The 25,049-nt window shown below is 37.9% G+C and overlaps 1 protein-coding gene and 1 pseudogene across 2 annotated transcripts in view; both read right to left on the bottom strand.

Moving 5' to 3' along the window:
* NUP107 (nucleoporin 107) overlaps positions 1 to 25,049 on the bottom strand; it is a 56,181-nt gene that overhangs the window by 13,335 nt on the left and 17,797 nt on the right. For both annotated transcript variants that reach the window (XM_015152173.3, NM_001261486.1), the window contains 12 exon segments: positions 20,146 to 20,217; positions 19,366 to 19,454; positions 16,585 to 16,663; positions 14,634 to 14,747; positions 10,599 to 10,689; positions 10,376 to 10,452; positions 8,869 to 8,928; positions 8,052 to 8,197; positions 7,886 to 7,934; positions 4,263 to 4,332; positions 3,445 to 3,563; positions 2,679 to 2,717 (listed from right to left, as the gene is read on the bottom strand). In XM_015152173.3, coding sequence (XP_015007659.1) covers positions 2,679 to 2,717; positions 3,445 to 3,563; positions 4,263 to 4,332; positions 7,886 to 7,934; positions 8,052 to 8,197; positions 8,869 to 8,928; positions 10,376 to 10,452; positions 10,599 to 10,689; positions 14,634 to 14,747; positions 16,585 to 16,663; positions 19,366 to 19,454; positions 20,146 to 20,217 — 1,005 coding nt within the window.
* On the bottom strand, positions 22,268 to 23,280 carry LOC114670889 (keratin, type II cytoskeletal 8 pseudogene; annotated as a pseudogene).

Genomic DNA, 25,049 nt, shown 5'->3' with positions numbered 1-25,049 from the left:
GAAGACTGTTTGAGCCCACGAGTCTGAGGTTACAATAGGCTATGATCTAGCCAGTCAACTCTAGCCTGGGTGACAGAACAATACCCTATCTCTAAATAAATAAACATATTAATTTAAATATATATATATTAGAACATTTTTTGGAGATTTGTGATAATCTGAAAAAAATTCACGCTTGAATCCGAGAGGCGGAGGGTACAGTGAGCTAACATTGCACCATTGCACTCCAGCATGGGCAAGAGAGTGAGACTCCGTTTCAAAAAAAAAAAAAAAAAGACTCACAAACAAATTAATAGCCTAGAAATACTGAGTAAATTAAGAAAAAGCTAGGTAGGCCGGGCGAGGTGGCTCACACCTGTAATCCCAGCACTTTGGAAGGCTGAGGCTGGAGGATCACCTGAGGTCAGGAGTTTGAGACCAGTCTGGCCAACGTGGTGAAACCCTGTCCCTACTAAAAATACTAAATTAGCCAGGCACGGTGGTGCACGCCTGTAATACCAGCTACTTGGGAGGCTAGGCCAGAGAATCGCTTGACCCCTGGGAGGCAGAGGTTGCAGTGACAGTGAGCCAAGATCATGCCACTGCACTCCAGCTTGGGCATCAAAGTGAGACTCCGTCTCAAAAAAAAAAACACACACACACACACAAAACAAAACAAAACAAAACAAAAACAAAAAAAACTAGGTATGTCATAAATCCATTATATGTAGATTCTGGTTTACTTTATCACTTACTACTATAAAATATATATGAATCTATTATAAAAAGTTAAAATTTATCAAAACATACATACACATTTGCAGACCATACATTGTGGTCTAGAGAAATGTAAACAAGCATACAGATGCCGTATTAAATCATAACTGCATAAAACTAACTGTAGTAGGTACTATACTACTGTAATAATTTTATAGCTACTTCCTGCCACTACTGGGGTGAGTTCAAGTGCTGTGAGTATCCATTTAAAATGCCGTGTGATGCTAATCATCTCTGAAGAGCAGTTGGTCTCTTCAGTTGCACACTGCAATAAAAAGTAATCTTTCCCAGGTCTCCTATTTTTTGAGTGCAATACTAAAAACCCTTAATAACACCATGGGAGCCATACAAAGTGCCAGTACTGATACTGGAAGTTCTCCCAAGAAGCAGAGAAAAGTCATGAGATTACAAGAAAAAGGTGAATTGCTTGATATACTGTAGATTGAGGTCTGTAACTGTGGTTGTCCATTTCAAACAGACAATTCATCTTGTAAACAGACAACATAAACTTACAGTATTAACAGGTACAGTATAGTACTATAAATGTAGTTTCTCTTATGATTTTTATTATTTATTCTTTTTTTAACTTAGGAAAAAAAAAAAAAAAAAGACAGGTCCAGGCCAGGTGTGGTGGTTCATGCCTGTAATCCCAGCACTTTGGGAGACCGAGGAGGGTGGATCATGAGGTCAGGCGTTCAAGATCAGCCTGGCCAACATAATGAAACCCCATCTCTACTAAAAATACAATTAGCCAGGCATGGTGGTGGACACCTAGATACTCAGGAGGCTGAGGCAGGAGAACCACTTGAACCTGGCAGGTGGAGGCTGCAGTGAGCCAAGATCGTGCCATTGCACTCCAGCCCAGTTGACAGTGCGACACTCCCTCTCAAAAAAATAAAAAGACAGGTTTTCACTGTTGCCCAGGCTAGTCTCGAACTCCTAGGCTCAAGTGATCCAACCACCTCAGATTCCCAAAGTGCTGGGATTACAGGCACAAGCCACCATGCCCAGCCTGATTGGTTTTTTTTTTTGAGATGTTCTCACTGTCACCCAGCTGGAGGGCAGTGTTGAGATCATAGCTCACTGCAACCTCCAACTCCTAGGCTCACTCAATCTTCCTGCCTCAGCCTCCCGAGTAGCTGGGTTTACAGATATGAACCACTGTGCCCGGCTAATTTTAAAACATTTTTCGTAGTAGAGAGAGGGGTCTCCCTATGTTGCCCAAGCTGATCTCAAACTTCTGGACTCAAGCAATCCTCCCGCCTCTGCCTCCCAAAGTGTTGGGATTACAGGTATGAGCCACCTCGCTGAGCCCCTTATGATTTTCTTAGTAATGTTTTCTTTTCTCTAGCTTACATTATTGTAAGAATACAGTACAGTTCAGCTTTTGAAACGGGATTGAACTGTGCAGGTCCACTTATGCACAAATTTTTTTCAACTCAACTTAGAAAATACAGTATTATCCGGATGTGAAATCTGCAAATATGGAAGGCAGATTTTTCATATATGCAGGTTCTGCAGGGCCAACTGTGGGACATGAGTACACAAAGATTTTGTTATATATGGGGGTCCTGGAGCCAATCCCCCAAGTATACTGAGGGGATGACTGTATATAATACATGTAATATACAAAATGTGTTAATTGTGTGTTTATGTTATTGGTATGATTTCTGGTCAGCAGTAGGGTATCAGTAGTTAAGTTTTTGGGGAGTCAAAAGTTATAGTGAATTTTTTATTGTGCAGGGCAGGTGGGTTGTTTTCCTAATCCCTGCATTGCTCAAAGGTCAACTGTGCTGATAATTAAAAGATCACTTATGGATTCTGATGCTTTCTTACCATTGAGAATTAAAATAGTATCATTCTGAGTTTTGTTTTCATTAAAATAGTAAAAAACAATCAGGTTGTAGGTTCTCAAAGTTTACCTGTATGTATGTCTTTAAAACTTCAATAGAAACTTCTTCCTTCGTAGGAAAAAAAGACATAATTATAAATACAACTGCTTATATGAAAGAGTAATAGAATTTTTAATACAAATTCCACTATTAAATAATTCAATAATTGTAATGTTTACCACTGAGCAGTAAGTATACACCAAGCTAAGTGCTTACCAAAATTCATCTACTGCCTGATTTAACCTTATCATAACTCTTTTTGGGTAGTTACTATTATTGTTCACATTTTACAGAGGATGAAATAAGACAAGGGAAGTTTTATTTACCCAGAGTTACACAGATCGAAGCTGCTGAATAAGGGTATAAACTCAGGACTCTTACTCCAAAGCCCAAGCTTTCAACTACTTTATCATTCACTTTCTATATGTACTCTGACCAAAATGTTATCTTCCTTTTTAGAAAAAAAGCAACAAAACAACAACCAACAAAGTTTTAAAATCTCACATAGCACTCACTTTGTTTAGTTAGCTTAGCTGGTTGATTTAAAGTTGGTACAGACAAGGATAAAGTTATGAATCTATTAAAAACCAGTTAGCCAACAGCATTCTGTGGCCACAGACTAGAACCCTAAAGGGCCACTCCCAGTGAGTTATCATTGAGTGACTATACAAGACTATATAAGACTTTTGATTCCTTATCACCATTTCTAGAAAACAATAACAAAAAAGTAGTGTTTTCTTGACAATAGGTATATAGCATCAACATTACAGAGAAGAAATCGTTCATTTTTATATACCTTGGTCTGTAGTCCCAGAGTACGGAAAAACAAAATGAGGTGAGTCATAAAGCGAAGGAGGTGTCCAGGTAGATTGTTTCTGCTTTTGGAAAGCCATTTGCTAAACTCATCCATCAAACCTACAAGCCATCAAAGTGAAGATTCAACGATAGGAATAAAATCAAAAGAAAAAAATAAACATTACCAAGAATATTTACTTCACTCCTATAGTGCTTTAAAGTCACTGTCTCATAATTAATAGCCATGATATAACTCTACACCCTCTTAAACAGAGTCTGGGTTCAATCCAAACTTTATTTTATAAAAACCAAATGAAAGGTCACCTCTGACATAAAGTAAATAGTTGCATTCAAATAGGTTAATATTTAGCAAGATTAAAAGATATGGGAAGTCATATGCATTGTTTGGATAAATTTTAAAAATTACTGTAAGACAATGAAGAACTCATAAAGAGTAAAATAAAACTGGCTGGGTGCAGTCGCTCATGCCTGTAATACAATGTCTATAACATATAGCACTTTGGGAGGCCAAGGGGGGCAGATCACCTGAGGTCAGGAGTTGGAGACCAGCCTGGCCAACATGGTGAAACCCCATCTCTACTAAAATACAAAAATTAGCCAGGCATAGCAGTGCATACCTGTAACCCCGGCTATTCAGGAGGCTGAGACTGGAGGATCTTGTGAACCCAAGAGACAGAGGTTGCAGTAAGCTGAGATTGCGCTACTGCACTCCAGTCTGGGTGACAGAGTGAGACTTTGTCTCAAAAAAAAATAAAACAAAACAAAAAAAACACAAAGTAAAATAAAACCATATCTTACCATCAATGTCTCCCAGGATAAGAAACTTTTGAACTATATGATAATGTTCTTGATTCTCTTCCAGAACTCTCTGAAAAAAAAGTTTTTAATTTTCCATAAATCTTCTAGTAGTCATTCTGTAGTATATATTCATTGTTAAACTAAAAATGTTAGAACTTTTGAAGGAACATATAGAAAGAAAAAGCTGGAAATGAAGGGCCTTAGAAAGATCAAAACAAAATAAAACATGGAAAGGATACTGCCTTTGGAATATACTCATAGCTTACAAATCCAGAACTGAAAAGCATCTTTGAAAGTAGAGACTTATGTTATAACAATTTAATCTCTCAATGGTATTAAACTTTTGTTCTTATATTTTATTCCTGTTTACCTTGGCACTACACATAGTGGACCAGAAAGGAAGAACTCATGTGATCTAAGCAAAATAAACTATTAAGATTTCTTTCAACATGAGCAGCAGTACTTGAAAGCATTCTTTGAGTATTCTCTTCTGTACATGGCACCAAGGGTGAAAAAAGACAAAATAGTGATCAGGTACAGAGTAGAGAAAACCTTTTCTAACTTATTTGCAGCTTGATTTTTTTGAAGAATATAGTTCATTTTTTGTTGTCAAACATATTTCAATTTTTATTTAGTTGGATGTCTAAATTTTCTTTCAGCATTTATTCATTTTTACATTCAAACCTTTGCTCTACCTGTAATTTATTTTAGTTACATGGCATGAGGTAGGATCTAGCTTTGTTTTCTTTGGATGGAAATCCAATTATGCCAGCACCATTTATTTAAATAAACCACCCCTTTCCCTCTGAAATGAAAGGTCACCTCTGACATCTGTTAAGTTGTCATATATACTTGGATCTAGTTTGGACTTTGTGTTCCACTCATCTATTTATTTTCATGTCAGTTCTATACTGTTTTGTTGTATCTTCATATTAAGTTTTATTATTGAGTAAGGCAAGTACCCTCTATTTTTTTTCCTTTTGAGTGTGGTTTTTTGTTTGTTTGTTTGTTTTTGAGACAGAGTCTCACTCTGTTGCCCAGGCTGGAGTGCAGTGGTGCAATCACGGCTCATTGGAGCCTCTACCTCCCTGGGTTCAGGTGATCCTCCCACCTCAGCCTCCTGAGAAGCTAGGACTACAGAAGCATGCCACCACACCTGGCTAATTTTTAAAATTCTTTTGTAGAGATGGGTTTTGTCATGTTGTCCAGGCTGGTCTTGAACTCCTGAGCTCAAGTGATCCTCCGCTTCAGCCTCCAAAACTGCTGGGATTAGAGGTGTGAGTCACCAAACCCAGCCTATTGTTCTTTTTCAAAATGCTCTTGCCATTCTCAATTATTCTTTTACTTGACAATTTTCTGTCCAGAAGTAATACCCCACAGCATTAGGTTTTTATGCTAATTCTGGAATGAGTAACATTTATATTAAATGCTCTCATCCAGGAACATGATATATCTATTTATGTCTTATTTTATGTCCTTCAGTAAGATTCTATAGTTTTTTAAATGAAGGGCTTGAAACCCTGGATTAATTTTTTATTCCTAGATCTCTTTAATTTAAATGGAACTTTTGGGGAGGGGGTACTAAATCCTTTTCTAAATAGTTATAACAAGTAAGAAAGACTGACTTAAAAAAAAAAACTTTGTCTTGTATCTAGCTACTTTAACAAATTCTCTTATTAATTCTAGTAACTTACTGAGCTTTAAGTTTCTAGACTAATATTTTTATCATATGTAAATGTTCTTCCCTTTCTAGTATTTATATCTGTTCCTTAATTTTCTTATTTTATTTCATTAGCTAGAATCTCCAAAATAATAGACTGGTAATAAACACTTGACAGAAAAAGCATTAATTTCCTTACTATATCAAGTGCTCCCATATAATAATAAGAAAAATATAAAATCCCAAAGAAAAATAGCTAAAAGATATGAACAAAAAATTCGCAAATGGTCAATAAACATAAGGAAACATGCTTGGCCTTATGAACAGACAAGAAAATGTGAGTAGAATAGCAAGATTACTTCCCACCTATTCTGACGGACTGGCAAAACATAAAAAGTGTGACATTTAAGGCTGATGAGAATGTATAATTCAATAAATTACTTGTGGAAGTATGAATTAACTGCCACAACTAGGTAATACATTATTTTTCCATTTCAATTTTCTTTTTCTTTCTTTTTTTTTTTTTTGAGACAGAGTTTCGCTCTTGCTGCCCAGGCTGAAGTGCAATGTTGCGATCTTGGCTCACTGCAACCTCCACTTCCTAGGTTCAAGCGATTCTCCTGCCTCAGGCTCCCAAGTAGCTGGGATTACAGGCATGCGGCATCCATTTCAAAATGTTTCTTTACTTACCAACCCACCTATCTATTTAATTTTTCTTTTTTCTTTGAGACAGGACCTTGCTCTGTTGCCCAGGCTGAAGTGCAGTAGTGCAATGAGGGCTCACCGAAGCCATGACCTCCTGGGCAGTAGTACAATCACAGCTCACTGAAGCCATGATCCTCCCACTTCAGCCTCTGGAGGAACTGGGACTACAAGTGGGTTCACCACCATACCCAGCTAATTTTTGTTTTAGAGACGAAGTTTTGCTATGCTGCCCAGGCTGGTCTAAACTCCTGGCTTCAAGTGATCCTCCCATCTTGGCCTCCCAAGTGCTGGGATTACAGACATGAGCCACCATACCTGGCCTTTTTATTTATTTTTATTGTATATATTTTTAAGGTATCAAACGTGATGTCTTCAGAGAATTCATTCAGAAACACTGTATATACGTATATACAATGTATAAAGCATATACTTATTTATACTCCTTAACCCGGTAACCCTGCTTTCAGGAAACTTATCCCAAAGAAATAGAAGGACTAGTAGCTAAGTATGCACACACGTAAGTTCATTACAGCACTAGAAATAACCTAAATATTACCCAAAGGGGAATAATTGAAATAAATCATACATTATTCTAAAGAACATTATTTATTAAGAAGAATAAGGTTAAGTGAAAATGAATAAACTAATTTGGAGATTATCATTAAATGAAAAAAAAAATCAAGCTATAGAGTAATATATGTAGTACAATGTGAAAAACACAAAAATCAAAATTCTAAATTGGAATATCTACGTTATTTACACATAGTTGTAAGATCATGGAGAGAAATATAGAAGGATACATATCAGTATGTTTTATCATATCAGGGGAATAACCATAAAGGGGTAGATAGTACTATAAAGGTTTTATTTATACATTCTTAAATTATTTTACTGTTACAAGTACATACAATATTACTATAGTTGTTTAAGCATTTTTAAAAGAATATAATTTTTAGAAAATTAGATTTTAAGATCTAGGAAAATAAAGTCTTAATAATTTTTCAAAATGTGTTTTAAATTTTAAAAAAGGAATAAATATAGCTTATGTGCATATATGTAGATGAAATTAATCCTAAACAAAAAACTAAAAATGATGTATCATTTATGTAATTGAGTTTCTTCCTTTCAAAGAATGATTCTTATTTTAATAGGTGAGAAAAAGGGAGAAAGTTCCACCTTTTTCCTTTCAGCTACAGTGCCCAACAGAATAACACTGTTTCCTATTCCAGATGTCTAACATATTCCTATTAACATTTACCTTTTTATCTGTAGCTTGAAGTTCCTCAAAAACCTTTTCTAAGGTCCAGCTTCAAAAGAAACAACGGGAAAAGAATAATATTAATAATATGAAAAAGGGCTGTAAAATGAAACATCAAAGAGCATGCTACAAATCACCATGACTCAAAACAATCCAACAAACTCACTTTGCTTCCAGATATTCTCTAGGGAGTTCTTCAGTTTCATCCAGAGTTACTACTGATGTCTGGATCTCCTGTTCTACCAGACTATCCACCATCACCCGGAAGTAGGCCCAAACTGTGTCTTCCCAGGTGTCACAGACAGGAAGCAGCTTTTTCCCCATTACAAAACAGAAACATATAGACATATTCAACAGAAAAGAAAGGAAAATCAATTACATCCAATGATACAGACTATAAAATCACTTTATAATGATATAAAACATGGCGGATTTAAAAAAAAATTATGCCAAATAAGCTTTCCCCTGCCAACTACATCTTGTAAGATGTTTGAACTGTTCAGATTTTTTCATACTGTTAACAACAACATGTTTTCCAGGCTCATATGACATTTCAACTGATTAGTGTAGTATCCCTAAAGATAGCTATAATATGTGGGGAGTATTGGGTTGTGAGAAAAACATGCGTATGTAAGACAACCCAAGGACTCACTGTGCCTTTCTGGCACATTTCTGCATACAGCTATGAGTATTTTAAGTCATCAATAAATGTGTGTTGGAGTTAAGTTTACAATTCTTAGTTAAAAACTGAAATCTGATTTCATTCATTAAAACACCATGTATGTTATGGGATACATCAAATTAAGCACAACGAGTCACTATCTGATTCATGATTATCTCTATCATTGCTACACTTAAGTATGTACATACATACTTAAGTATATACACTTAAGTTTATATTTGTTAAATACAATTGTTAGAATATTTTATCTATTTAATTTTATTCCACAGAAAAAATTTAAACATTAAAACAGATTGCATACCTGCTTAAGATTCCCACTTAAAGCTGCATAAATTGCTCTCTCGTATCTATTAAAAAGCTCCTAAAACACAATGAACATAAACAAATTTGAAATACTGTTTTTCTTAGTATGTCAATTTTCCTCATAATGTGGAGTCTTGCAATCTCTTCTAGACTGAACCTATTCACCTGATAGTTTTTAAACTTTAGTGAAAGATCTAGTGGGGTAATAACAAGGAAGAACTTCAGTGTGATGAAATAATCAATGCTGAGATCTGGAGAAAAAAAGTAAAACATTTAAATGCCAAATATCGGGTGAAAGCAAATCCAACTCTAGTGGATGCTTTGAATATTTAAAATCAAATTTTATTCCAGAAACAACCTATATATTATTTTCTCCTAGAATGTTTCTCAATACCTGATACTCTCTGATATTGACCTGATACTCTCTGATACTGACCTATGTACAACATCAAAACAAGGCATGCATTAGTTTGCATCTAATTTCTATGTAGAACTAATTCCCCATTTTACTTTTGGTATTTCCAGTTTTCTTATCATCCAAACAAGAGACTTCAGAGACTCTTACTGCATAACTGAGTCCACCTCTGCCTTCTGTTTCTAATCACTGCTCCTAACCAGTGTCTCTTCCTTCCTTTCCATTCCCATCAATACTATCCTAGGTCAGACCCTTATGACTTAGTGTCCAAATAATTCTGACAGGCTCCTAACTACTTTCTCAGCCTTTTGTCCATCTAATTTTAAGTATATTTTTCCATTGCCAGGCTGATCTTCTCAAAAACACTTCTGCTATCTGCGCTAAAGCTTCTACCACCCTGACAGCCAATTCCACAAGCAAACTTTGGGCCTTTTTCAAGGTAAAGTGCCATATTTATTGTAGTATTTATGTATTTTTTAAACTGTTTGACAGATGTAAAACTGTGCTACCATTTTTATTAACTTTTTATTATTTTACGTATCACTAATGAAGTTTTTGAGTATTTTTGTCTTAACTCCATTTTCCTGTTAAGTCCTATGGGGTTTTCGTACAATGCTGCACATTGTGGTGACTTTGAATACCTATGTCATGTTACAACAGAACTGACAGTATTTCCTTTATGAGCATTCTTCTCCAACCTGGTAGACCTACCTTACTTTGAGTTTCCCAATCTATGTATCCTACCTAGAATTCCTTCCTCTTGTTTTTCATTCCCCAAAACGCAAATCCTACTAAGTTTTAAAAGTTCAATTCAATTCTTTCCTTAGGGAAGCCAGCTTTAAGCTTTAGTCCAATACTTTTTCTCTAAATTCATTTGGTACCTCCTTTACATTTCTGCCTTATATCAATGCTTAATTCTTAGTACATAGTGTTTTAATAATTCTGATAAGTTGTTAAGCCTATTCCTCAATTTAATTGGAAGTTCTTTGAAAACCAGTTTTACACTACTTTCAACGTTTCATAGCCCCTGAATAGGCTTTCAATTAATTGGAGTTAAAAACAGTATCACTGAATATTTTATTTATCTTACATCTTCTGCCATTCTCCAGCAACTTATTTTCCAAATGCGTCTATATGGATTCCCTTCAACAGGTTCTAATTCTGTTCCTATAAAACAGTAAAAGAAAATTTCTGGTTTAAAATGAAACCTTATTACAATCCTTTCTAAAAAGAGAAGCTATAGTTCACAAAGATTGGCATTTAGAGCGAAATGCCTTTGTCCTCAACTGTCAATATAAAATCTACTAAAATACCTCCATTAACATTAGGGTCATGGTACAGTTTCCAGCCTTCAAGTGTTGCAGCTCTCCATGCTTGACCACAGCGTTTACAGAGTCGTTGTGCCTTAAGAAACAAGAAAAAGCAGTCAGTACAATAACCAGGGTACTTTAGAGTAAAGTATAACCAATATATGACAAGTTTAGATAACTTATGGAACAAATGTTACAAGGGATGGATGTAGGCAGTTAATAATGGCATTCTGGCTGGGTGCGGTGGCTCACGCCTGTAATCCCAACACTTTGGGAGGCCAAGGCAAGTGCATCACCTGAGGTCAGGAGTTCCAGGTCAGCCTGGCCAACATGGTGAAACCCCGTCTCTACTGAAAATAGAAAAACTAGCCCGGCGTAGTGGCGGGCACCTGTAATCCCAGCTACTTGGGAGGCTGAGGCAGGAGCATCACTTGAACCCAGGAGGCAGAGGTTGCAGTGAGCCAAGATTGCGCCACTGCACTCCAGCCTGGGTGACAGAGTGAGACCCTGTCTCAAAAAAAAAAATAAATTAAATAAATAAATAAATAATAAATAATGGTATTCTATTTTTAAAACATATGTATGTCTTTCTGTGGCTTCTGCCTTTATTTTTCTTTCTTTTTAAAAATTTTTTGCAGAGACAGAGTCTCATTATATTGCCCAGGCTGGTCTCGAACTTCTGGACTGAAGGGATCCCCCCCACCTCAACCTCCCAACGTGTTGGGATTACAGGTGTGAGCCACCATACCTGGCCCTGTTTTTATTTCTAAAAAATCCCTTTTCTATTTGACTTTAGGCTTAACAATAGGTTCCCACGGCACCCACTGGCATTTAATTCTGCTAGAAACAAATGGGGTTAAAAGAGGTTGATGACCTCTGATTTATGAAAAACTACTACAAAAACAGTCTCTAATGACAAGGCTGTTACTGCTCATTTACTCCCCTGATAATATTGCATGTTCAACTTGACCAGTAAGTCAGTAAGTAAATGTGTTTATATACCAGTAAGGTAAATACATGTTTGTTGTTCCATCATCCCTTTAGGGAATCACCTTTTCCCCATTCTTAGCTCCTATGTTTTGGATAGGCCTGATCCCATTCCAGAACTCTGAGTTTAGGGATGTGAGCTATAGCAAGATTCACCATCAGGACTCTTGCTGGAGATACTGGGAAAGAAAATATACTCCTTTTACTGAGATTGCTAGCTGGCAGGAGGATGTAAGCTTGGAGCGTCTCATATCCATCTCTGATACAACATGGGGAGTAGCTTCCTGGGAATGAAGGCACAGAGAGTAGGGTAGAGCTATGGGTCTTGGAAACAGATAGTATCCTAGTGATATCTTTGGGGTCCCTGGATCCTGCTGAAAGCCAGCTATACCTTCTATACTTACCACTTCCATGAGCCAATGAATTCTCCTCTTGTAAGCATAAAGTAACTTAGGTTGGCTTTCTATCACTTGAACCCAGAAAGCCTGATTAATACAACCAGTTAAAGAATATCATACCCCTAACATCATTCTAAACTTGCAGCCTTTAAAATCTAAGAGAGCTATGTAGGAATTAACATGGAAAAATGTTTTGATAGGGTATCTTAAAAAGGCAGGATAAAAACTCAATATATAATATTGAAAACATTATGCTAAGTGAAATAAGATAGTCACAAAAGCACATTGTATGATTCCACCTATACATCATAGAGATAAGTAGATTAAAGGTTACAGGGGCTGAGGGAAGAAGAGAATGAGGCGTTACTGCATATAATGGTTACAGTTTGTATTTGGGTTGACGAAAAAGTTTTAGAAACAGACAGTGGTGATGGTTTCCCAATACTGTTAATGTAATGAATGCCACTGAACTGCACACTTAAATGATTAAAATGGCAAATTTTGTTATATAATTCATTATACAATGATACACTTAAATGATTAAAATGGCAAATTTTGTTATATAATTCAATATATATTATACAATTCACAAAATGAATGGTGTCACTTGAAATGGGTGAATTATATGGTATGTAAATTTTATCTCAAATTACTATTAAAAAGAGGGAAAAAACTTGAATGTATACCATGACTGCAACTATCTTAAAAAGGAAGACAAAAGAAAAAGCTCTATAATTAAAAACAAAAAGCTCACTATCTGTGGTTTTTATAAAGCTAGTGAGACCTTGAGAATTTCTGTTTTTTGAGCCTTCAATAATATGACTGTATTTTTGTTTTTTAAAATAAATCCCATGGCCAGGTGCGGTGGCTCACGCCTGTAATCCTAGCACTTTGGGAGGCTGAGGTAGGCGGATTGCCTGAGCTCAGGAGTTCGAGACCAGCCTGGGCAACACATGAAAACCCGTCTTTACTAAAATGCAAAAAATTAGCCGGGTGTGGAGGCGTGTGCCTGTAGTCCAAGTTACTTGGGAGGCTGAGGCAGGAGAATTGCTTGAACCCGGGAGGTGGAGGTTGCAGTGAGCCGAGATCACGCCACTGCACTCCAGCCTGGGCGACAGAGCAAGACTCCGTCTCTACCAAAAAAAAAAAAAATAATAAATAAATAAATAAAATAAATCCCTCGTTTACTATAGCAATTTCTAGCATCTTGCACACTGTCTAGCAGAGTGGCTGGGATTTATATATTTTCTGAATAAACAAATACATGGTATCAACTTTTTAAATTTAAAATATTTTAATAATAGAGACAGGGTCTTGCTATGGTGCCCAGGCTGGTCTCAAACTCCTGGCATCAAGTGATCCTCCTGCCTTGGTCTCCCAAAAATGCTGAAATTACAGGCATGAGTCACTGAGCCTGGCCAACTTCTTTTCTTAATAAAAACAGTAAGAATGATGCTTAATAAACCAATATTTATTACTGTAAGAAATTACTGTAAGAAATTACATAAGAAATTAATATATGCTTATGGTTGATAACATAGAAGAGAATAAACAACACTTTGAACTAACATAGAATCTATCTAAAGACCATTGCAAAAAGTACTGTAAACCAAGTACAACATAATACTGAAGCCTGAAACTCCTACACATCACACTATCTCACCTAAAGAGCCATCTGGTAAACTGTCCAATTAGATACTTATCATTCTACATATAAGATATTAACTATCACACACATTTTTAAAAGGTAAGGTTAAAAGGAAGGAGTTTGAGAGCCACTGTAGCCTTCAAGTGCCTAAATAGTATCACCTAGAATTAGGGTTAGGTTTATTCTAAACTCTGAAAAATCAGCATTAGAAATAATGAAGATTGGGTCAGGTGCAGTGGCTCATGCCTGCAATCCCAGCACTTTGGGAGGCCAACGCAGGAAGATCACTTGAGCCCAGGTGTTCATGATCAGCCTGGACGAACATAGTGAGACTCCATCTCTACAAAAAATAAAAAAGTTAGTTGGGCATAGTGGCATGTACCTGTAGTCCCAGTTACTCAGGAGGCTGAGGCAGGGCTTGAGCCTGGGACGTAAGGACTGCAGTGGGCCGTGATTATGTCACTGCATTCCAGTCTAGGTGACAGTGAGATCCCATCTCAAAAAAAAAAAAAAAAAAGAAAGAAAGAAAGAAAAAGAAAAAAAATTAATGGAGATTGGGCCAGGTGCAGTGTCTCATGCCTATAATCCCAACACTTTTTAAAGTCAAGGCAGGAGGATCACTTAAGGCCTGAAGTTCGAGATGAGGCTGGGCAACATGGCAATACACGGTCTCAAACAAAACAAAAACAAAAACAAAAATCCCAAACGGAACAAAAAAATACATAATGGGGATATACTTAAGAGTATGCAGTGCAATATGGGGAAGAAAAGTATGACTTGTTATAAATAATTTTCTATTAATTAGAGTTGTACAAACTAGATTACATTGTTTTCACAAGTTACGTGTGCCTTATCACCGGAAATATTCTAACAGGAAGTTAGATCTAGAAATACCACGAATGGAATTACTACATTAAGAAGGCATACTAGGCAGCCACAAAAATCTCTTCCAACTCAGAGTCTATGACTTTTTGAAATTAAACAAGAAGGGTATACATGACTGACCTCTTCTGTCATTCCAGCACGGATTAGAGTGAAGAGATATTTGAGTAATCTAACTTCATCTTCTCTATCCAGATCATCAAGTGGCATTTTCTGTCTTATGGGAGCATCAGGATCCTGTAAGAAAAAAAAAGTCATCATCAACCATAAATCCTTTATACTTACATACGTTTTACACATCATCAAGAGATGATAAACCCATCCTGAGTTTATATACAAATAAATTCATTTTTTCTTTTTTCTTTTCTGAGACGGAGTCTTATTCTGTCACCCAGGCTGGAGTGCAGTGGCATGATCTCAGCACACCACAACCTCCACCACCCAGGTTCAAGCAATTCTCCTGCCTCAGCCTCCTGAGTAGCTGGGATTATAGGTGCACACCACCACGCCCAGCTAATTTTTGTATTTTTTATATAGACGGGGTTTCACCATGTTGGCCAGGTTGGTCTCAAACTCCTGACCTCATGATCTGCCCACCTCGGCCACCCAAAGTGCTGGGACTATAGGTCTGAACCACTGCGCCTGGCTGAAACAAATTCAGTTTCAATTTAGTTAAGTAACAAAGGGAATGAAATTGTCACAAGATTACAAGTGTTCCAAATAGCCACACAGTTGTCTGCTTCCCCACTTAAAACATACTCAGTTGGCCCACAAAGGGCATGCCTCAGTCAGGCAAGGCAGAACTACTACAAGCCTATCCCAGCCCAGGTTACACTAGAAGATGACTTGAGTTTCACTGTCATAGCAGCTACATGGTCAAGTCTAAACAGAATTAGACCTAGATGGAACATGAACACAAAGCAAAAACCTTCTGTTCTGTGACTATGAAGTGTTTACCTGGTACTTTTTGAGAACGTGTGGGAAGAGGGCCCATTAAGACCTATTTTGGGATTAATGCCATATAAAACACACCAATGCCTAATAATAAAAATTTAAACAGATTTCTAATAAGTGCAAATCCCCCAAAACAGTTATTTCTACCTACCTTTTTTTCATGTGCCTCTAAGCATTTAGGATAATATGTTGTTCTCACTTTAGCAGCAAAGAGCACACGTGATCTACATGATGGATTTCCAATTGAAAACAATTTCAATGTGACTCAAGAAAGGAAGTAATCCTTACTCCACATGTTACTTAGTGTATGGTAATATGAATATCAATTCAGAAAATGGAATACATAATAGATCAGTTGGCTACTTTCAAAAATATTTTGCAAACATATAATTCAATTTTGGAACATGGTCTCTTTCTGGCAAAAGGAAATCACCACTTTCCAGCTGGTAAGATTAAATGATTTTCAGCTGTTGCCTGCTACAATGTAATTTAGCTACAATCAATTTTAAGCTGTTAAGAGTAGTTTCCAAACAATTTTCTTTTTCTTTTTCCCAATTTTCATCAAAACCATTTTGTTACTAAACAGAATTCTAGAAGTTTTTTTTCAATTGTTACTTATTTCTCTCACTTTTCACTATAAACATTTCACATGCCCTACCTGTCATAAAGCTTCATTCCTTTGTTTCTAGAATAATTCAGCTTCAGTTCTTTTCAAATCCACTGTTATTCCTACTACTCATATCCTATAATAACCATTCTAACCTCAAACTAATAAGGCTTTAGTTTTTTTTTCACTTGCTTTCAACATAAAAGAGCTTTCATAGGTCAGTCACTACCTTACATAGGCAGAGTCAAATCTTAAGATAAGACCAAAATTAATTTGTTTTTAATGCTGGCAAGTTAAGTACACTTTCCACAACTTATTATTTACAATTCAAAGGTCACGGACATGTTTCAATGTATTCCATCAGATTCCAATGCAACTTAGTCGTTTTACAGTAAAATGTTAGTGTGTGCAAACCTTTAGAAAACCAAAACAAAGATCCACGAGAAAAAATTCTCAGTCTGAAAAAAAAATCAGTTAACTCTGAAGGCAACTTTCATTTCAAAGAACATTTACCAATTCAGTGACAAGCGGACGAACACTTCCAACGTAAGAAGTAAGCTGCCGTTGTTTTAAGGTATGCAGAGTATTTTCCCTGAAAGAAATAATAAGTACCAAATTTTTTAAAGGGGTAATTTTAATAGGTCTATTTTTAAAAAACCAAATTAAGTCAAAGGAAGAAAGACTACAATCCGAGAAAAAACATGCAAAAATCCTTAATACAGAAGTACATTTTAGCTCAGATGACTAATGACGTTGAGGGCTTTTTCATGTCCTTACTGGCCATTCATCTATCTGGTTTTGTGAGGTATCAGTTCAAATTTTTGCCCTTTTTACTAGGATTTACTAGGATTATATGAGTTATAGTTCTTTATGAACTACACATCCCAGTCTATGGCTTGCTCCCATTTATTTTCTTAATGGTGTTTTTTTTTTTTTTTTTTTTTTTGAGATAGGGTCTTGCTCTGTCGCCGAGGCTAAAGTGCAGTGGCACAATCACGGCTCACTGCAGCCTCAACCTCTCAGGATCGAGTGATCCTCCCATTTCAGTCTCCTGAGTAGCTGGGACTACAGACAGGCACCACTATGCCCACCTAACATTTTAATTTTTTTGTAGAGATGGGGGTATCACTATGTTCCCCTGGCTGGTCTTGAACTCCTGGCCTCAAGTAATCCTTCTGCCTCGGCCTCCCAAAGTGCTAGGATTACAGGTGTGAGCTACCACGCCTGGCCAATGGTGTTTTTTTAATGATACATTTTTAATTTTGATAAAGTCAAACCAATTTTTTTCCCTGATTATTGCTTTCTATGAGCTAAGAAACATCTATTCTCAAGTTACTAGGATATCTTCCTATGTTTTTCTTTAAAAGCCTTATGGTTTTTAGCTTCTACATTTAGGACTACGACACATCTTGAATTAATTGTTGGGTATGGAGTGAGGGAGCCATCAAGGTTAATCTTCTTTCTCATAGATAATATTTTTCTGCAGTTTGTAAAAAAGGCATTCCATTTCCTGCTGGATTGCTTTGATGTCTTTGTTGAAAACCAAACGACCATATCAGTGTGAATCTGTTTTGGGGTTCTCTGTTCTGTTCCACTGATCAGCAAAAAAAAAAGGAGATTAACTCATTAAAAATTATAAAAACCCAACAGGGCATTTTAAATAAAAAAACAAAAACCAACCAAAAAAAACCAAAAAACTTACTTTCTGAAAATGAAAACTTCCTTTCAGAAATAAATCACATCCACTTAAGATTTAATTTTTAACAAATGCTTAGCAGCAGTAATTTCCTAGTTAAGCAGAGAAAATATATAATTGACTTACAGACTTTGCACACACGTTACTGAATTCAAAGGCAATCTGACCTCTTTTTTTTTTTTGAGATGGAGTTTTGCTCTTTTTACCCAGGCTGGAGTGCAATGGTGCGATCTTGGCTCACTGCAACCTCCACCCACCGGGTTCAAACGATTCTCCTACCTCAGCCTCCTGAGTAGCGGGGCTTACAGGTGCCTGCCACCATGCCTAACTAATTTTTGTATTTTTAGTAGAGACGTGGTTTAACATGTTGGCCAGACTGCTCTTGAACTCCTGATCTCAGGTGATCCACCTGCCTCGGCCTCCCAAAGTGCTAGGATTACAGGCATGAGCCATCATGCCCAGCCGCAATCTGACCTTTTAAAAATCTTTTGCAAGTCTTACAATAAACTGTCCCTTTAACTTAGGGGAGCTTTCTAGCTTCAAGGGTCTATAATAATTTAGAAGTACTGAAGAGTGTAAGCAAAAGCAAGACAAAACAAAACAAACCCACACAAGTAGCTAAAAACAGGACAGAAGTGATCTTCTTGACAGAAGATCATCTTCTGATATGTTCAATAATCTTACTAAGAAAAAAGCAGGCAGGTGATTGTTTGAAAACATAAATTGGACCATGTCATTCTTCTATTCTCAAGGTTTTCCATCACATTTAGAATAAAGTCCAGAATAGTCACACTGGCCTGCCTGTAAAAGCCCTATATCTGGCTTCCTCCAATTTTGTTTTCTACCATTCTTTTCCTTGCTGTGTTCCCACTGGCTTCTTTTTGCCAACACTTTATGTTCTCTGGGTCATTACAGTTTGTTTTCCTGCTCAGAATAGTTATCCCCCAGATTTTTGCATGGCTTGCCGCCTTTATTTCTTAAAAGTTTCTTACTAACTTAGAAAAGCCTTCTCTGGCCACCTCTTCAATTTAAAGTAGGACTCCCTGTCCTATCTATCCATTAACTCTAATTCTTTTTTTTTTTTTTTTTTGGCTGGAGTGCAGTGGTGCGATCTCGGCTCACTGCAAGCTCCGCCTCCCGGGTTCATGCCATTCTCCTGCCTCAGCCTCCCAAGTAGCTGGGATTACAGGCACCTGCCACCACGCCCCGGCTAATTTTTTGTATTTTTAGTAGAGACGGGGTTTCACCGCGTTAGCCAGGATGGTCCTGATCTCCTGACCTCGTGATCCACCTGCCTCAGCCTCCCAAAGTGCTGGGATTACAGGCGTGAGCCACCACGTCCGGCTTGTTTTATTCCAATTATTTCTGATCTGCGGTTTGTTCAATCCATGGATGTGAAACCCACAAATACAGAGAGCCAACTGTATATTTGCAAATTAGCTATCTAACTCTCTTAAACAATTATAAATTCCATAAAGGTGAAGACTTTATTTGTTTTGCTCACACTGAACAAAGTAAAAACTGAGTAATACTTATTGAAAGATGAATGAACAATATCAACATTGAGTGACCTCAAGAATAAAAGTTTGGTAACTTACCAATATACTGATTTTGCATAAAACTCAATATTATCAGAAAATTCTCCAATTTCATCTTTAGCAATACTCTCTAACCAATCTACCACCAGCTAAGAAAGAAAGAAAAAAATAGTGTTAACTACCAAATCTATTCGTGTTTTATTTGTAGTGGCACTACTACCCTTAATTCAAACAGTGTCAGATTTTTTTTTTTTTTTGAGACAGAGTCTTGCTCTGTTGCCCAGGCTGGAGTGCAGTGGCATGATATAGGCTCACTGCAAGCTCCGCCTTCTGGGTTCACGCCATTCTCCTGCCTCAGCCTCCCGAGCAGCTGGGACTACAGGTGTCCGCCACCAAGCCCGGCTAGTTTTTTTTGTATTTTTAGTAGAGACAGGGTTTCACTATGTTAGCCAGGATGGTCTCAATCTCCTGACCTCGTGATCCACCCACCTCGGCCTCCCAAAGTGCTGGGATTACAGGCGTGAAGTTTCTGATTTTAAAAATTCCAAGTAACAATTTTTCCAAACACTATTTTTACTTTTTTAAGATAAATAAATATTATGGCAAAAGAATAAAATTTTCTACAGGAATAATCGTTTATAACAGGCTATTCCTGAAAATACTAGGGCTATTACTTAAAAATCAAAGAATAAGGTTTCTAATTCCTTTTAATTGCAAATAAAAAGATCAAGTAGAAAAAAATTCAGAAAAGTTTTAAGTTAAAAAAAAACTTCAGTACTTTGTATGTCATTAACCTTTTCTCCAAGTTTCATAAAAAAAATTTTAACATTCTAGTCATACCTGACTTTGTCGAACAAGTGAATCCCTCTGAAATAACGCTTCCACAACTGTTTTTTCACTGGCATTAAGAGGCTATTATGAAAAATATTTAAAGGATAAACAGAACAAAAAGAAGATGCTGTAAGAAATATTTTTTTAACAGAAAGATAAAAAGCCAGTAAGAAACAAGTACAGTTAATCATTTATACATAAACATTTTACCACATAGTAAATCTGTATATTCATCATTGAAAAGTATCTATTGTATAAATTCCAAACTGCTACATCAATTGTAGCTGCTCTTGCCCGGTATTTTGATTCTTTACACTTGAAATTTAAAATTCCATTTTCCCAGAGATGGTGTTTTGGGGAAAAATAAACACAAAATAAAACAAACAAAAAACTTTAATAGGCCAGGCATGGTGGTTCACACCTGTAATCCCAGCACTTTGGGAGGCTGAGGTGGGCGGATCACTTGAGGTCAGGAGTTCGAGACCAGTTTGGCCAAAATGGTGAATCCCCATCTCTACTGAAAATACAAAAATTAGCTGGGCATGGTGATGCAAGCCTGTAATCCCAGCTACTCGGAGGCTAAGGCACGAGAATCACTTGAACCTAGGAGGCGGAGGTTGCAGTGAGCTGAGATCACGCCATTGCACTCCAGCCTGGGTGACAGAGCGAGACTCCATCTCAAAAAAAAACCAAAAAACAAAAAAAAACTGTAATAAAGGGCTGAATACAGCCATGTCACATGCTAGAAACTAAACATTTAAAAACTTTAACATTCTTTATAGTCTATACAGAAGTTGATAATAAAAGCTAAGAGCAATTCAAGGCTCTTATAACCAACTTTAAAAGACAATTTAATGCAATATTAGCAAGTAATACTAAGCAGTATATTAAAAGGATAATATATTGTGAGCAGTTCAAGAATGGGTCAAATTAATTAATCCATTTTATCCATGGGTTAAAGGAGAAAAGCTACATGGACTTCTTAACAGGTACCAGAATATTTCATAAAAATATCCTCATAAATTTTACCTTGTCATTTTGATGTGAAAAAATATATATATCTTCGTAAGTTAGAAGTAGACTAACTGAAACCTCTAGTAAACATATAGTCATCCCTTGGTATCCATGGGGGATTGGTTCCAGGAGGACCCCTTGTGGATACCAAAATCTGTGGATGTTCAAGTCCCTTATATAAAATATTGTAGTATATTTTATTTAATTATTTATTTTTTGAGACAGTGTCTTACTCTGTCACCCAGGCTGGAGTGCAATGGGCCTGATCTCAACTCATTGCAACCTCTGCCTCCTGGGCTCACGCGATTCTCATATCTCAGCCTCCCAAGAAGATGGGATTACAGGTGCCTGCCACCACATCTGGGTAATTTTTGTATTTTTAGTAGAGATGGGTTTTACCATGTTAGCCAGGCTGATCTCAAACTACTGGCCTCAAGCAATCTACCCGCCTCGGCCTCCAAAAGTGCTGGGACTGCATGCATGAGCCACCTCATCCAGCCAAAATGCTGTAGTATATTTTAAATCATCTCTATTGGACCTGGCTGTGATAAAAAAATAATGAACAAAAACAACAACAAAATCATCTCTAGATTATGTATATCTAATATCTGATATAAAGTAAATGCTATATATGTAAATAGTTGTTGTATCACTTATGGAATAAAGATTAAAAACATCTGCACATATTCAGTACAAACCCAATGATCTTTTTTTTGAGACAGGGTCACGCTCTGTCACCCAGGCTGGAGTGCAGTAGCACAATTACAGCTCACTACATTTTTGACCTCTTAGGCACAAGCGATCCTCCCATATCAGCCTCACATGTAGCTGGGACTAGGTGTGCACCACCATGCCCAGCTAAGTTCGTCACTTTTTGCAGAGACAGGGTCTTGCTATCTTGCCCAGGCTCCTCTTGAACTCTAGGCTAAAGTGAGCCTTCTACATTGGCCTCCCAAAGTGTTGGGATTACTGGCATGAGCCTCCATACCTGGACTCTTTCTTTTTTTTTTTTGACAGTTGGCAGAGCTAGCTGAGGTTTTATTTTGGGAAAAAAAAAAAAATTGAATTGTTTTATAGCTGTAGGCATGGGCAACGGGGGTAACCCCAGGCAGTAAACTCCCCCCATGGGTGGGCAGAGGGCTAGGGCTGAGCCTCAGGTGGGTCTCCTGTTCCCTGTGCTCCTCTGCACAGCAGCCTCTCTGGGGCAGCTGCAGAAGGGTTAGGCTAGGAGAGGCTGTCGCGGCTGTTCACTTGGTCAGGACGTCAGAGGACTCGGACACCAGTCAATGGATAGCACCACAGATGTGTCCGAGATCTGGGACTGCAGCTCCCTAATCTCTTCATACAGTAGCCTGACAAAGTTGATCTCTTCAGTTAGCCCTTCCAGGCGAGACTACAGCTCTACCGTGTTCTTGTAAGCTTCATCCACATCCTTCTTGATGAGGAAAAATTCATTCTCCATCTCTGTACACTTTTTGATCTCATCCTCGTACTTGTTCTTGAAGTCCTCCACCAGCCCCTGCATGTTATCAAGCTCCACCTCCAGCTTCAGCTTCTCTTGGCCCAGAGTGTCCAGCTGCCAGCAGAAGGTTGTTGATGTAGCTCTCGAACATGTTGTCCATGTTGCTCCGAGCCACCTGCTGCTGCTGCAGGGGCCCCCACTTGGTCTCCAGCATCTTGTTCTGCTGCTCCAGGAACTGTACCTTGTTGATGAAGGAGGCAAACTTGTTGTTGAGGGTCTTGATCTGCTCCTTTACCTGGGTGCACACTGCTTGGATGTTGGGGTCCACCTCCAGGTTAAGGGGGCTCAACAGGCTCCGGTTGACTGTGACAGCAGTAATGCCTCCCATACCGCTGGCCCTGCCAAAGCCTCTACCCAGGCCACCCCGGAAGCTGCTGCTGCCCACTTGGGAGAAGCTTGAGGAGCTGATGTGGGCACCGGGCCCACTCATGTAGGAACGGCTACTGAAGTCCCAGGGGCCAGAGGTGGACAGCTTGTAGGACTTCTGGGTCACCCTGATGGACATGGTGGGGGCAGGAGTGAAGGCAGGCAGGCTGAGCCAGGCGGAGATTCAAGAAGGAGCAGAGAAGCCGCTTCTTGGTGATTCTTTATTTTTTTTTTATTTTTATTTATTTATTTATTTATTTATTTTTTTTGAGACGGAGTCTTGCTCTGTCGCCCAGGCTGGGGTGCAGTGGCCGGATCTCAGCTCACTGCAAGCTCCACCTCCCGGGTTTACGCCATTCTCCTGCCTCAGCCTCCTGAGTAGCTGGGACTACAGGCGCCCGCCACCTCGCCCGGCTAGTTTTTTTTTTTGTATTTTTTAGTAGAGATGGGGTTTCACTGTGTTAGCCAGGATGGTCTCGATCTGACCTCGTGATCCACCCGTCTCGGCCTCCCAAAGTGCTGGGATTACAGGCTTGAGCCACCGCGCCCGGCCTATTTTTTTTTTTAAAGAATACTTTTGATCTGTGGTTGGTTAAATTCATAGATGTGGAACCCACATATAAGGAAGGCTGACTATACTTAACTGTAAATTGAGATACTCCCTTTAAAATCCAGAAGATGAAGAGTAAGAGTTCATTATTATTCAACTTTGCTTTGAAAATTCTAGCTAACATAATAAAACCAGGAAAAGAATTAAGTTAGCAATAAGTATGGAAAAATAGTCAAAGTCATCACTACCTGTAGATAACAGAATTGCCTGGAAAATCAGAGGAAACCTATTAAAACTAGTAAGTGAGCTCAATAAATAGCCAAATATGACAGTCTTCCTAGATGTGCATGTTACTTTATTGGAATGAAGTATTTGTGGGACAAACAAATTAAAAGATTGGAAAGATATTAAAAAATATTTTAAGTGAAAAAGTAGCCTTGGAGTTTGAGACCAGCCTGGTCAACAGAGTAAGACCCCCCATCTCTATAAAATATAAAAAAGAAATTAGCCAGGCATGGTGGTACACACCTGTAGTCCTAGCTACTTGGGAGGCTGAGGCAGGAGGCCCACTTGAGCACGAGAGTTCGAGGCTGCAGTGAACTATGATCATGCCACTGCACTCTGGCCTGGGAGACAAAGTGAGACCATGTCCCCGCCGTGCTGGCCACCCCCCAAAAAAGAAAAAGAAACAAAAGAAAAAAAAAAGCAGTCTAACAGATACACATAAAATATTTATTATAAATATACATTATCTTTTTAAATTATATATACTTGCTTCAAATATGAATTACTTCTGGGCAAGGCATGGTGGCTCACGTCTGTAATCCCAGCACTTTGGTAGGCCAAGACAGGTGGATCACTTGAAGCTAGGAGTTCAAGACCGCCTGGACAACATAGTTAAAACCCTGTCTCTACTAAAAGTACAAAAATTAGCTGGGTGTGGTGATGCATGCCTGTAATCCCAGTTACTAGGGAAGCTGAGGCACGAGAATCGCTTGAACCCAGGAGGCAGAGGTTGGAGTGAGCTGAGATCACGCCACTGCACTCCAGCCTGGGCAACAGAGCAAGATCGTATCTCTTAAAAAAAAAAAAATTACTTTTAAAAATCAGAAAATATAAAGAAGTTAAACCCCAAAAAGGCATCTGGTCTTGGTGGTTTAATGGGCATATATGTGTACATATTTTTTCAAAACAGATATAGCTGGTTATTTTGGAAACAAGTCTTATCCAGAAACGTTATTTGCTGCATTTAAAAATCATCTGAGGCTATTTGCATGTTTCTTCCCCAAACCCTCAATCCAGCCAAGTCCAGTTTTACCACCCAAGGTCCTTTCAGGATCCCAGGCCTGGAGGCTGTAGAAGACAGCATTGAATCCTAAGGGCAAAAGGATGGTGTTTACTTGTCCAGACTTTCACGCACATACATATGTATGAAGAAAAACATTCACTGCATTTTTTTTT

Source organism: Macaca mulatta, chromosome 11, assembly GCF_049350105.2.
Source record: "Macaca mulatta isolate MMU2019108-1 chromosome 11, T2T-MMU8v2.0, whole genome shotgun sequence".
In the NCBI taxonomy this organism is placed as follows: domain Eukaryota; kingdom Metazoa; phylum Chordata; class Mammalia; order Primates; family Cercopithecidae; genus Macaca; species Macaca mulatta.
This window is presented reverse-complemented; position numbering and strand designations above follow the sequence as displayed.